At 42.5% G+C, this 15,909-nt stretch overlaps 2 protein-coding genes across 2 annotated transcripts in view; one reads left to right on the forward strand and one right to left on the reverse strand.

The window, feature by feature from the left end:
- Positions 1–15,909, forward strand: part of LOC117387594 (NACHT, LRR and PYD domains-containing protein 1a allele 5-like) — a 769,741-nt gene that overhangs the window by 82,158 nt on the left and 671,674 nt on the right. The gene's annotated exons all lie outside the window — the stretch shown is intronic.
- LOC117386959 (NACHT, LRR and PYD domains-containing protein 3-like) overlaps positions 1–15,909 on the reverse strand; it is a 35,191-nt gene that overhangs the window by 7,255 nt on the left and 12,027 nt on the right. Inside the window, exons 4-7 of the mRNA XM_055229706.1 lie at positions 1,971–2,057; positions 466–564; positions 333–402; positions 34–232 (exon numbers count right to left, since the gene is read on the reverse strand). Of these exons, the coding sequence (XP_055085681.1) occupies positions 34–232; positions 333–402; positions 466–564; positions 1,971–2,057 (455 nt within the window). The remainder of the gene's footprint in view (positions 1–33; positions 233–332; positions 403–465; positions 565–1,970; positions 2,058–15,909) is intronic.

Below are 15,909 nucleotides of genomic sequence, written 5' to 3' on the forward strand. Positions count from 1 at the left end.
GAGCACCTTGTTAAATGTGTTAAATGGTCCTACTGCTCCACAGACGCTCAGCCAGCTCCTTCTGCTTCATCCTCCTCAGGAAGTTCAGTGTGATCTTCAGAACAGCCTCACTGCTGCTCCTCTGCTCTTCATCCTCCACAGGCTCTGAGCATTCTGGGTAATCTGTACTCAGAACCTTGTGGAGCTTCTTCAGCTCCTTCTGGACAAAAGTGAAGATGTCCTCCTCCAGAAGCTGAACAGACACATAATAAACAACACAAATGCAGTCAGTGTCAGATCTGTGTGGAACAAGTTCTCATTCATCTGAACATTTACAAACTTTAGTGACAGACCTTAAATATGGAGTCCAGCTGTGTCTGATGGTGCTGACCACTGGAGACCTCTGGACCCTGCTGCTCCACTCTGTGAGAGAGACTCATCAAACACTTATGTTCAATTCAATTGATTTATTCAATGGAAACTTACGGTTCTGTGGCAAAATTAAGTGGATTTTTCATAGACCTGTCACTCCTGAGGGACTCACAGATGGGACCAGGTTCAGATGGAGGATGTTTCTGGTGGATCCTGAGACACAGAAGAAAACACACTTCAGTCACACTGACTCTTCTTAACACTTGTGACTGCACAGTCCATTAAAACAGCTGGAGCTGGTAAAAGTAAATAAAGAAAACCCCTGTGTCCATGTGTGCTGAGTGAGTGATGAGTGTGTGGTGTAAGTGGAGGTTGAACAGTTTTATTACATCTGGTCCAAAAGCAGGACACTTGTTTTATGAATGAAATGTGAGTAACTTATATGTGATAATGTTTGGTGATATGGTCATGTTTCCATCTACTTTTAGATTCTGTAAACTGTTACATCAACCTGCCCAGGGACGACAGGTGGAAATGATCATTTTCTGCTCTAACCTGGTACAATGCATCTTTCCTTTTGGTCAGTGTTTAGTGACACTGTCCCTGTATGAATAAAAAACATCCCATACAGAGCAGCACAGTAAAGCCCTCTCTACTCCAAAACACAGGACTTCTGCCAGTGTGGGCCCTGTACAACTAAGACACATCCACACATTCAAACATAAAACAATTACAAGAAAAGACCAGACAAAGTCAAGCATTTCAAACTGTTCACATCCAGACAAACATGAGCAATGCAGCATGAACAAGTCTCTCCATGGACCAGCACCAAAGAACATCTGACATGAGCCACATGAACCATCTCACATGAGGAGGACCTCAGGGACCCAACTCCTGATGGAGTCATTCTGTAGACCTGGTTTAGTCTTGGTCTAGTCCTGGTCTAGTCCTGGTTTAGTCCTGGTTTAGTCCTGGTTTAGTCCTGGTTTAGTTTCTTCCTGAAGATGTGAGACAGGCCTCTGCTCTGACAGTGTTTAAATCCAGGCTCAAACGGTTCTGTTTATCTGTGCATATGACTGAGAGGTTTTATTCAGCTCTACACTTTTATTATGATTATTTATGTTTTGTTTGTTTTGTGAGTTTAATGTCTTTCTTATTCTGTAAAGCTCTTTGAATGACTTTGTGTATGAATTGTGTTATAATAAACTTGTCTATTTGTCTGGGCCATGACAGTTTTATCTGAATTATTAAAGTTTGTTCTTCCTTTTCCTGAAAGAAGTTTGTCGACTGTTGTCTCTTTTCAGACTCCATTTTAATTCCAGTTTCAAATCAAAAGTGTCTCTGTTGGAGAAACACAGTGGTTAAAGTCATGTGACTTGAGCAGGTCCAGCGGGTGATGGGCCTGGACTAGGATCTCATAGAAGGACTTTTGTAGGACAAAGACATAAGTGTGTTGCATTTCCTGCTGCTGAGACGAGCATGAAGTTCCTCCTCACAGTCACAGAGGTCATCTGCAGCTCTTACACTTATGTTGAGTTTAATAAAAAACAAGTCATCCATATCATTCTAAAAAGGCTGTGAACATAAATTCCTGACATTATGAGGTGAGTCTGACTTACTCTGGACCATGTTCTCTTTTAAAATGAATCCATTGTCCCATAGACTCATCACTCTTGAATGAGACGCCTCTGGTCCCAGGAGCAGGTCTGTGGACACAGATGGAGCAGTGGGCAGTCTATTTTTCTGACCTTGAGTCTCATCCGACTGCCCTGTCCCTGTAAAGGAGCGTCTACAGACCCCAACAGTTTCCCACAATTCATATCACACCATGTCGCCTTTAACATAGTTTCAGTATTATTACAAGATCTTCTAATTCTAGTACAAAGATTGGTAGCTGTCAGGCGACATGATTCACCTCCTACAATGTTGCCTTAACTCGGTTAAAGGAGTTTCTGCAAAGCACCAACTGTCTCCCATAATTCACGTTTTACCTTTAACCTAATTTCAGTGTTAGTAGATGGGGTTCAACTTTTAGTGTGGTGCTTGTTAGACGACCTCCAAAAAGATACAACATTCAAAGAATATATAAATTCAGTATAAAAATGGTGATTACATAATAATATTCAAAACTTATATGATTTCAGTATAAAAAGATATATATGTATATGTGATGCCCCTAAGAAACTTTATTCAATCAATATGCATTCAATATTTTTGATATATGTATTTGTAATGCAACTTAGAAGCTTTATTACTTGACATACCCTTCAGTACTTTGTCCCAGTTCTACAATAAACACTGTAAATCTGCCCCGAGTCTGCATCCCTTGGTCCGCTACACACACCCGTTACGACAGAACGATCTCGCCACAATGGACCAAGCAGACTCGGGTTCATCGGACAATACAACCTGCCCACCCTGCTCACCTGTCTGTCTCCTGATCACGGGCCTGTTCCCCGCTTGCTGTCCTGTCCCAACCGGTCCACTCCCAACCTGTCCTCCCCTCGCCTGGACCGTTGTAGCTCCGCTGGACATCATTCTCTGTCCAGGGACCTCTTCGTGTCCTCTGCCCCCTCGGTGGGACCCTCGCAGCTCCGCTGGACTCAGCTTTCCGTCCAGGGACCTTGTGGTGTCGTCCGCCCGTTTCCTGGACCGTTGTTGCCCCACTGGACAGTCTACCGGCCCGCACCAGTGACATTTAGTCCAATACTGAGACTTGAAACTACTGCATATATAATTCATGTTCTGTTTAATAGTACATTGTTTTACTTGCACTACTGCATTTCTAAAGTTGCCACTAGTTTCTGGACCAGTGACTGTTCCACTGTTGATTCTGAAACTTTCTGTTGGTTAAAACAGTTTTGATAAACCTGTGAGGCCACTGCTGTTGTGATTTAATTCAACCTCTTTTACATATTTTTAATTTGTCAATTCAAATGGCAATTATACCGGAATTATGGAAAACAGCACATGTTTTGCCTTTACATAAAGGTGGGACAACTAAAAATGTAAATAATTTCCGGCCAATATCTAAATGACCTTGTCTTGCAAAAGTTTTAGAAAAGTTAGTTTCAAATCAAGTTACAGGTTATTTAAATAATTTCTCCATTTTGAAGTCTTATCAGTCAGGTTTCAGAAAAGGGCATAGTCCTGTCACGGCAACCACAAAAGATTTAAATGACATTTTCTCAGCCCTTGATGATAAACACGATCGTGTGTCTCTGTTTATTGATTTAACTAAAGCTTCGATTCAGTGGATCATGGAGTCGTCCTGAACCGTCTGAAGCAGATTGGACTTGACTGTGCCACATGTAACTGGTTCCAAAATTATCTTTCAAACAGAACCCAGGCAGTAGTAGCCGATGGTTTTAAATCAGATTTTTTAACTTTAAGTAGAGGAGTGCCCCAAGGCTCAATTTTGGGCCCCCTACTTTTTACTATTTTTATTAATTCTATTGGTCACAATTTAAAAGAAAGCCACATACATTTATATGCAGATCATGTTTTGTCTGCAACTGCTCCCTCTGCTGGTCAGTCACTTTTAAAACTGCAGCAAGATTTTAATGAAATCCAAAACTCCCTCATAAATCTTAAGCTGTTTTTGAATGCAAGTAAAACTAAGTATATAATTTTTTTCTAAAAAACATTTCAGTAACATGCAAGACACAAACCTTTACACACTAAATGTTCATCCATTGAAAGAGTCGACACTTATAAATATCTTGGGTTTTGTCTTGATGAAAACTTGTCCTTTAAAAAACATATCTCAGAATTATGTAACAGTTTAAAATCTAAATTATCATTTTATTACAGAAACAAATATTGTATCCCAATGAGTTACAGAAAAGAAATAGTGCAAGCGACTCCTGTCCGTACTGGATTATGGGGATGTGGTGTATGTGACTTCAGCCTCTGCTTTGAAACCATTGGATCCTCTGTTTCACTCGGCCCTTCGTTTTGTTACAGGTGATGGATTTAAACTCATCACTGTGTCTCTATGAAAAAGTGTGTTGTCCATCACTGTCTGTTAGAAGAGAACAGCACTGCATTAAGTTTATAAGGGATTACTTCAAAAACTGCCAGAATCACCTCACCTGTTTGTTAATTATTGATACCGGAACATTTAACACCAGATCACATGATGCATAAGACTAAGGACGAGCCGCACCAGAACTGAGATGGGAAAGAGGCTTTTCGCTGTTTTGCTTCACAAAAATGGAATATGCTCCAAGGAAAAGCAAAACTGGACATGTTGGTGACACAATTGCAATTTAATAATCTGATAACAAACTTTTATACACACACCTGCACTTGGTATTGATGTTTTTTATGGACTTATTTGTTTTGATTGTTTTTTCAGTTTGTGTTGTATTTTAAACAGGGCACCCATGAAAAAGAGAGTCCAAGTGTCTCATTGGGTCCCCCTGTATAAATAAAGATAAATAAATAAAATAAAATAAATTTAGGACTGTACAGACATTTAAAAAACGAATTAAATTCAAGTTCTATCAACAATTAATATGATGGAGGACACTCGTCCACTGCCCTGGAGGAGACAAGTCAGACCTAAGACCTGCCCCGGCTCCTCATGGGTCGGTCTATGGTTCGTCATGTAGCCATCCCACGGGCTGAAACCGAGAGCCGCCTGGAGCTGAGGTATAACACATGAACACCACACTCACAGACACTCTGTCCAATCGTGTGGACATGTCCACTGTGATAGTGCACATGGGCTCCACTCACATTAAACTACAACAGTCCCAGGTGACGGAGACTTCAAATCTCTTATAGACACGGAGCTAAAGTCGAGAAAAGAAGTTTAGTTGGATTCACCAGCGTCTGGCTGAAGGTTTATTGCAGCGCTCTAGGAATTCAAAGAGTCAACACTTTATGAAAACTTATCCTTTAAAAAAAACATATCTCGGAATTATGTAACAGTTTAAAACAAAAATTATCATTTTATTTCAGAAAAAATATGGTATCCCAATAAATTCCAGAAAAGAAACCAGACAAACAGCCTTCCTCTCAGTACTGGATTATGGGGATGTGCTGCTATAAGACTAGTGTGTTATGACATGAACCAAATCAAATGTGTATATTTCACTTTCTCTGACCTTTGACCTCGTCTGCATTGGTAGTCGTAGGTTTGGCAGCGTCCCTCGTAGCAGTACGCCGCTCCGCTCTGACACTGAAGTCCATCCATCAGGTAAAAATCATCTGGACAAAACGCACTTGTCCCTAAGCAGAACTCGGGCAGGTCACAGCTGTCCTCAGAGCGTCTACACGGAGTGCCAGCCACTTTGAGCTGGAAAACACAACAACAGTTTATCCAGAGTAGAGTTTTACAAACACGGCAACTACTAGCATGCTAACACACACCTCCTGATGATTGGACCAATGCAGACAGTACACAGTGGACATGTTTTGACCTCAAGAGCTGCTTATACAATAAATCTGTTCTCAGAGACAGTTGTGGCTTGTGTGACGTGCAGCTGTCCACAGGAGCGGCCGACAGCGCCGCACTTTGTTGTGATGACGTTTACGGCGACGTCGCAAATGTTCCAAACCAGAAATCAGCAGACTTGATTCTGTTCTTAAGTAGTTTCAGATGTTGTGATTTAAATGACAGCCCATATGGCCCTTCTGAAGTCCTGTCTCTCTCTGATCTGTACAGGACCTTGTACTTCCAGGTGTTTTTAATGTTCAGATCTTGATTTACAAACACAATAGTGAAATAAAAACCCCAGGATCATGTAGAGGGTTAATATGAACATTTTAAGAATGTAGCAGCTAGCATGTTAGCTATGTCCATTTATATAAACAGTCCATGGTTCTTATAATTTGAACCTCATTGGACAGTTCTCTTCTATCTTTTAAAATCCAAAATCTTTTTCATATGTTTATTTATTTGCCAAATGAATTTAGTTTTAATATTCAACAGACAAAACACCAAAATGTATTTTCAAGTCGCCTGTTGAGTTTTGCTCCTTTTAAATCTGACATTAAAGAGGGAGTATTATGCAAAATCATTGACCATGTTATCAAAACACGTCTGAAGAGGTTTTAGACGTCATCCCTGCATGTTTGAGTAATCTAGTGATCTCTCCAGGGCCCTATCCTGATGGTTAGCATGCCCTGTGTTAGAGTTAATAGTTCTTCAGCAACAGCAGCTCCTTCACACAATGGCGTCACCAACAGGATGAATGGAGGAGGATCCTGTTCGTGACGCCATTCTGACATTTAACTCAGTTCTAACACGACTTCAGACTGAACACAACAGAACAGCAGGTTTCAGAACATTCTAAAGGACAAGGGCTTCACAGAGATGGACATGAGCACAGGGGCAAACAACTATTCAAAACTATATACTGTGTCTTTTCAGTGGTCAAAAGTCCTCAAAATGGCGCCTGTATTAATAAAGTGAAACAATAATGAATGTCCCATTGAGAGGGGCACATGTAAAATGGCTCTAGTCACGTGGCAGAGTCTGTGTTGGACATGGACACATATATTGGACTCATGGACTTTGTCTCTAACTGATCAGGTACAACATTTGTGTATTTGTCTTTTGAATAATCCTTTTAAGACAGAACATGTGAAAGAAACAGCAGCTCTAGTACTGATGGTTTTCACACTTTAGAATGTGAAGATCTTATACTCTTAGATTTAAGCTCAAATGTTCAGATATTATTTAATGAAGATATGATTTGTTATTTCAAAACAGGACAGTGTGAAAACACATGATAATGACTCTGTGACAGCCACACCCTCTGCAGCTACAGGCCTTTACCTGTGAACACTGTGACCTTTGACCTCACAAAACACAACACACATTTTTACTACACTATTATTTCACACACACATTTTGTCTCCTCCTGAGTTAATCTTCAGTTTTTTACACTTTATTTTTGCATTAACATTTTCATTTGTTCACATTTGTAGGAACTTTTTTGTAAAATAAATATAGTTTTATCTTTTTGGTCACCTCTTCACTCTCCTGTTTTTGTTCTACGCCCGGTTCTACATCTTTAAGTGACCTGCCATCGCCCTAAACCTCTGCATTTGACCCAATCGTGAACAGTGTCCTCTGCAGTTGACCCAATATAAAACAGTGTCCTCTACATTTGACCCAAAGTGAACAGTGTCCTCTGCATTTGACCCAATATAAAACAGTGTCCTCTACATTTGACCCAAAGTGAACAGGTGTACTCTGCATTTGACCCAACATGAGAATGTGTCCTCTGCATTTTGACCCGATATTGAACAGTGTCCTCTGCATTTGACCCAATATGAAACAGTGCCCTCTGCATACTGGCAAATGCACTCGGGCGCCATGAAATCAAACACATCGAGTCCCTGGTTCCAGATCCTACCGAGCCTCAGAGAACGGTCTTTTCTACGTTCTTCTGTGAGAGAGAAGACACTGCAGATGGAGAAGGGGGGATTTGACTGGGAGGGCAGCAGGGTAGATAGATGGGGTTAATGCTGCACTGGGGAACATTCTAGGCAGAACTATAATACCACGAGCAGGTGGCAGACCTTTCATCAGAAAAGTTACAAACTGTACCTTTAAGTCATATATAAAGTGAACTAAAAGACAAACATCAGGTTTTGTTTATGTCAGAACAGGAAATATAGCAATAAAAGCAACACAATGCTGCCACCTGTAGGCTACTGAGCATTGTGCACATAAAGGGACACTCTGGACTTTTCATATATTGTTGAAAGTGTCACTAAAAACATGAGGTTTGGAGCAGAGAGATCAGACTTTGAACAGATCCATTTATATAGAGTTTATGAGCAGGACATTATTATTCAAACATGTTTTTATTTGTTTTTTGTGAGAGAAATAAACAACACAATCCATGATGAGCTGACGAATATAATAATCGTTAGTTGCCTGTGTAGACCCTCAGTCGTCCAGGTCTGATCCATAGCAAACAACGAAGTTAAATCTGTCAACTGGACAAATATTGCAGGAGTGAAGACGTTTCGCTGCTCATCCAAGCCGCTTCTTCAGTTCTAGTCGACCAGAAAACTGTGAGGGCAGTGAGGGAGGAGGAGGTGTCTGAGGTGGGTTTGGCTGTGATGTCCATGATGATGAGGGAGGAGGGGTGTGAGACTTCAAACCTCGCATAAAGGCTGTTTAACTTTTCTGCTAGTTGTTTGTTGTCCACGGCGGGAGGGGCTTTGGGCCTGTAGTTGGTGATTTGCCTCAGCCCTCTCCAGACAGAAGCAGAGTCGTTGGTGGAGAAATGCTCCAGACGTGTATTGTACTTTGCATTAGCCTTTTCCACCTCTTTGCTAAACGCATACTTGCAACGCCTGTAGCCGTCACGATCTTCTGCCCTGTAAGCCATCTCCTTTTCCCTCCTCAGATGTCTCAGTCTGGGTGTGACCCAGGGTTTATCTTTGTTAAAAGTCACCCTGGTACATGATGGAACGATGCTGTCCTCACAGAACTGAATGTATGACGTCACAGTGTCTGTGTACTCATCCAAACTGTCTGTGGCCTTGAACACATCCCAGTCTGTAGTGTCCAAACACGTGTGAAGCTCCTCCACAGCCTGGTCCACTTCTTAGAAGTCCTCACAGCAGGTTTGGAGAGTTTCAGCCGTTGTCTGTAAGCAGGGATGAGGTGAACCATGACGTGATCAGAGAATCCCAGAGCAGCGCTGGGCATAGCTCTGTAGGCTCTGTAGACTGTAGACTCTGTAGGCTCTGTAGGCTCCACTGACCATTGTGTAACAGTGATCCAGCATCTTCTGCTCTCTCGTCGGGCATTTAATAAACTGTTTGTATTTGGGCAGTTCCTGGCTCAGATTTCCCTTATTAAAATCCCCCAGGATGATCAGTAAAGAGTCCGAGAAGTTTCGCTCCACATTCAGAATCTGCTCCGCGAGCGCTGGGCCTCGTGCGTGTCCGCGCACGGAGGGATGTAAAAAGTGTCCAGAATGAATGAAGTGAACTCACGTGGAGAATAGAAAGGCCTACAGTTAATGAACAGATATTCCACGGCGGGAGAGCAGTGTTGGGAGATCACAGTCACATCCGTACACCAGGCGTTGTTGATGTAGAAACAGACACCTCCACCTTTCGTCTTTCCCCTGGAGAGTCCCCGTTGTCTGTCCGCGCGGAGGAGCTGGAATCCCTCCAGGTGAAGCGCGCAGTCCGGGATACGCTCATTGAGCCATGTCTCCGTGAAGCACAAGACGCAAGAGGAAGAAAAGTCCTTGTTTCTCCTCATCAGCAGCGCCAGTTCGTCCGTCTTGTTTCTGAGTGAGTGAACGTTAGAGGAAAATCCCAGGTAAGGGCGTGCGAGCGCCGCGTCTCCACAGGTGCACCAAGGCCCCGCCCACTTTCCTCGTCTTCGGCGTCTCACTCTTTTGGCCAAAGAGTGAACAAAATCTACTGCAGGCACTAAAAAAACTGGCAGTAGATCAGCAGGAGTCGTTGTTCTGATGGTTAAGAGCTTCACGGGTGTAAGACACACGACACACACACAAAAACAAAACACACACAGTGCACCAAATCACCAGGGCGACCGTACGAGGCGCCATCTTGGATCATGTCTCCATTGGCTCTTCAAAAACTGTTTTATTTAATCAGCCAATTCTGTCATTGTTTAACCTCCTCTCACCACTAATGACATTTGAGCTATTTTGAATCAGGCTTAAGTTTGTCACAGCCTGGATAATTATAATTTACACATATTAATGTTGAATTTAAATAGGATTCAGAACAAAGATGAAGGTGAAGGATTTCTAAGGCCATTTATTTACTATTAGCACATTAGCAAAGGTTTATCCAATAGACATAAAAACTACTGTACACACCAAAAACAGGCTTAGATACAGTTTATAATGTGTTTTACTCATTATTCTATAGTAATAATACAATATATTTACAGCTTGAGACTCACACAGAGTAAATCAAACACAAATATTTAAATTGTGATGAAAAAATATGAAATATGTTAATGAGATATAAATTTAGACTATAAAAAATAATAATAAAATCAACAGGTGTAAGTCGATAAAACACTTAGAGATATTTGACTGACAGTGTATTTGAATTTAAATAAAGAGAAGAACATTTAAGGGTCATGTGGAAGTGTCACAGTGTGAGGCAGAGTAAATCAGGCTAAAAACAAGAGCATTAGATGTTTGTGATGAGGAAAAACAAGAGCAAAACTGCTACGACTACGAATACTACTACTAATACTACTACTACTACTACTACTACTACATGACGTGTCTGTGCAGTTTGTCTTCAGAGGAAATAAAACATTATAAAATAAATCTCTGATCAAATAAAGTCAAAATAAAATCAACATTTACAAAGTGATTTTTCTACAGATTTGACTGTTGTATTTTACACAGAGGAGGGTGAGTCTGTCGGACACAGAGACACTGAGGAGCCATAATAATCAAACCCAAACCCAGGGAACAGAGTGTGAGTGAATGTGGTGTTGAAGGTGTGGAGGTGGGTCAGTTGGTCAGAGGAGACTGTGTAGAAGGACAGAGAGCCAGCAGGACAGTCCACAAACACTGAGACGGTCCCAGAAGAGGAGCAGGACTGAGGGAGGGAGGTACGTTTCTTATTATGACAAACAGAGAAACGACCTTCAGAACAGTACAGACTCCAGGACTGATCATTGTCTCCAAACAAACTGTCACTGCGTCCTTTCCTTCCGATTCCTCTGTAAGACACTGATATATAAACCCTTCCACTCCACTGGACCTCCCAGTAACAGCGACCAGTCAGACCAGTGGAACAAAGAATCTGATCCCAGTCGTCAAATCTGTACAGATGACGTGGATATGGCTGCTTCTCCCACTCAAATGTCACCTTCTTGTTGTTGTCAGACAGTTTGAGGTTTCTTTGAGCTGTGCTTGGATCCAGAGTGAGATCACAGAAATCTGATGGAGAGAAGACACAACACAGCAGCAGTTAGTCCCATGTGGAGACACACATTTAATTATAGTTTAATATGGGTCAATCTATTCATGAAAGATGGATTTAAAGTCAATTATTTATGATGAATGTATTTTTATTCTGATGATTTTATTTGTGAATCATGTCAGTCTTATATTTGGCTCATGTTTCTTTTGCTTCAGCTCTATATTTCCTTTAGTTTCAGCCTCACATCTATTTCAGATTCTTTTCAGTGTAAAACTTGAGTTTGTTGCTGCAGTGACAAAGTGCAGCTCAGTCTCTGACGTCACTCCACACATTCCTACACTCCTCTGTGCTCCATGACACAGACTTTCTCCTTTAAAATGTCTCTATATGAAGGAGAGGAGAACAGGGGATTGGTTTAAATCCACTGTCTCCAGAAGAAGAATGAAGATCACTGTTGTGTTTGAGCTGAAACATGAGTGCAGTTACACAGCTCCAGACTGGACTCTTCAGGATCTGCTTTAAGAAGAACTCTGGATTCAGTCATGGACACAGCTGTGGACCTCACAGTCTGAGGCCACACAACAATATATATTCTATGTGAGGTCCTTGGACCATTTTATCCATTTAAATAAGTGTCTGTTTCAAATGGAGTTTCTCAAAACTTACACTTTCTGAGTCCTGGTGTTAACCTCACAGCTCCAGCATGGTCCAGTCTGAAACACACGACATCAGACTGAAACACGCGACATGAGACTGAAACACACGACATCAGACTGAAACATCAGACTGAAACACACGACATCAGACTGAAACACAAGACATCAGACTGAAACACACGACATCAGACTGAAACACACGACATCAGACTGAAACACACGACATCAGACTGAAACACGCGACATGAGACTGAAACACACGACATCAGACTGAAACATCAGACTGAAACACACGACATCAGACTGAAACACAAGACATCAGACTGAAACACGCGACATCAGACTGAAACATCAGACTGAAACACACGACATCAGACTGAAACACAAGACATCAGACTGAAACACACGACATCAGACTGAAACACACGACATCAGACTGAAACACACGACATCAGACTGAAACACACGACATCAGACTGAAACACACGACATCAGACTGAAACACACGACATCAGACTGAAACATCAGACTGAAACACACGACATCAGACTGAAACACACGACTGAAACACACGACTGAAACACACGACATCAGACTGAAACATCAGACTGAAACACACGACATCAGACTGAAACACACGACTGAAACACACGACTGAAACACAAGACATCAGACTGAAACACACGACATCAGACTGAAACACACGACATCAGACTGAAACACACGACATCAGACTGAAACACACGACTGAAACACACGACTGAAACACGCGACATCAGACTGAAACGCGCGACATCAGACTGAAACACACGACATCAGACTGAAACATCAGACTGAAACACACGACATCAGACTGAAACACGCAACATCAGACTGAAACACACGACATCAGACTGAAACACGCGACATCAGACTGAAACACACGACATCAGACTGAAACACGCGACATCAGACTGAAACACGCGACATCAGACTGAAACACACGACATCAGACTGAAACACACGACATCAGACTGAAACACACGACATCAGACTGAAACACACGACATCAGACTGAAACATGCGACATCAGACTGAAACACACGACATCAGACTGAAACACGTGACATCAGACTGAAACACACGACATCAGACTGAAACACACGACATCAGACTGAAACATCAGACTGAAACACACGACATCAGACTGAAACACGCAACATCAGACTGAAACACACGACATCAGACTGAAACACGCGACATCAGACTGAAACACACGACATCAGACTGAAACACGCGACATCAGACTGAAACACGCGACATCAGACTGAAACACACGACATCAGACTGAAACACACGACATCAGACTGAAACACACGACATCAGACTGAAACACACGACATCAGACTGAAACACACGACATCAGACTGAAACACGCGACATCAGACTGAAACACACGACATCAGACTGAAACACGTGACATCAGACTGAAACACACGACATCAGACTGAAACACACGACATCAGACTGAAACATCAGACTGAAACACGCGACATCAGACTGAAACACGTGACATCAGACTGAAACACACGACATCAGACTGAAACACACGACATCAGACTGAAACATCAGACTGAAACACGCGACATCAGACTGAAACACGCGACATCAGACTGAAACACGCGACATCAGACTGAAACACGCGACATCAGACTGAAACACGCGACATCAGACTGAAACACACGACATCAGACTGAAACACGACATCAGACTGAAACATGCGACATCAGACTGAAACACGTGACATCAGACTGAAACACACGACAAGACTGAAACACACGACATCAGACTGAAACACGCGACATCAGACTGAAACACGCGACATCAGACTGAAACACACGACATCAGACTGAAACACGCGACATCAGACTAAAACACGCGACATCAGACTGAAACACGCGACATCAGACTGAAACACGCGACATCAGACTGAAATACGCGACATCAGACTGAAACACACGACATCAGACTGAAACACATGACATCAGACTGAAACACACGACATCAGACTGAAACACACGACATCAGACTGAAACACACGACATCAGACTGAAACACACGACATCAGACTGAAACACACGACATCAGACTGAAACACGCGACATCAGACTGAAACACACGACATCAGACTGAAACACACGACATCAGACTGAAACACGCGACATCAGACTGAAACACGTGACATCAGACTGAAACACACGACATCAGACTGAAACACACGACATCAGACTGAAACATCAGACTGAAACACGCGACATCAGACTGAAACACGCGACATCAGACTGAAACACGCGACATCAGACTGAAACACGCGACATCAGACTGAAACACGCAACATCAGACTGAAACACACGACATCAGACTGAAACACACGACATCAGACTGAAACACACGACATCAGACTGAAACACGACATCAGACTGAAACATGCGACATCAGACTGAAACACGTGACATCAGACTGAAACACACGACAAGACTGAAACACACGACATCAGACTGAAACACGCGACATCAGACTGAAACACGCGACATCAGACTGAAACACACAACATCAGACTGAAGCACACGACATCAGACTGAAACACACGACATCAGACTGAAACACGTGACATCAGACTGAAACACGCGACATCAGACTGAAACACACGACATCAGACTGAAACACACGACATCAGACTGAAACACGTGACATCAGACTGAAACACACCACATCAGACTGAAACACACGACATCAGACTGAAACATCAGACTGAAACACACGACATCAGACTGAAACACGCGACATCAGACTGAAACACGCGACATCAGACTGAAACACGCGACATCAGACTGAAACACACGACATCAGACTGAAACACATGACATCAGACTGAAACACACGACATCAGACTGAAACATGCGACATCAGACTGAAACACGTGACATCAGACTGAAACACACGACAAGACTGAAACACACGACATCAGACTGAAACACGCGACATCAGACTGAAACACGCGACATCAGACTGAAACAGACTGAAACACACGACATCAGACTAAAACACACGACATCAGACTGAAACACACAACATCAGACTGAAACACATGACATGAGACTGAAACACACGACATGAGACTGAAAAACGCAACATCAGACTGAAACACACGACATCAGACTGAAACATCAGACTGAAACACACGACATCAGACTGAAACACACGACATCAGACTGAAACATGCGACATCAGACTGAAACACGCGACATCAGACTGAAACACGCGACATCAGACTGAAACACGCAACATCAGACTGAAACATCAGACTGAAACACACGACATCAGACTGAAACACACGACATCAGACTGAAACACAGGACATGAGACTGAAACACACGCCATCAGACTGAAACACACGACATCAGACTGAAACACGCGACATCAGACTGAAACACAGGACATCAGACTGAAACACAGGACATCAGACTGAAACACACGACTGAAACACGCGACATCAGACTGAAACACACGACATCAGACTGAAACGCGCGACATCAGACTGAAACACACGACATCAGACTGAAACACACGACATCAGACTGAAACACACGACATCAGACTGAAACACACGACTTCAGACTGAAACACACGACATCAGACTGAAACACACGACATCAGACTGAAACATCAGACTGAAACACACGACATCAGACTGAAACACACGACTTCAGACTGAAACACACGACATCAGACTGAAACACACGACATCAGACTGAAACATCAGACTGAAACACACGACATCAGACTGAAACACACGACATCAGACTGAAACACACGACATCAGACTGAAACACGCGACATCAGACTGAAACACGCGACATCAGACTGAAACACGCAACATCAGACTGAAACACGCAACATCAGACTGAAACACGCGACATCAGACTGAAACACACGACATCAGACTGAAACACATGAC

The sequence above is a fragment of the Periophthalmus magnuspinnatus genome, chromosome 19 (assembly GCF_009829125.3).
Source record: "Periophthalmus magnuspinnatus isolate fPerMag1 chromosome 19, fPerMag1.2.pri, whole genome shotgun sequence".
In the NCBI taxonomy this organism is placed as follows: Eukaryota; Metazoa; Chordata; class Actinopteri; order Gobiiformes; family Gobiidae; genus Periophthalmus; species Periophthalmus magnuspinnatus.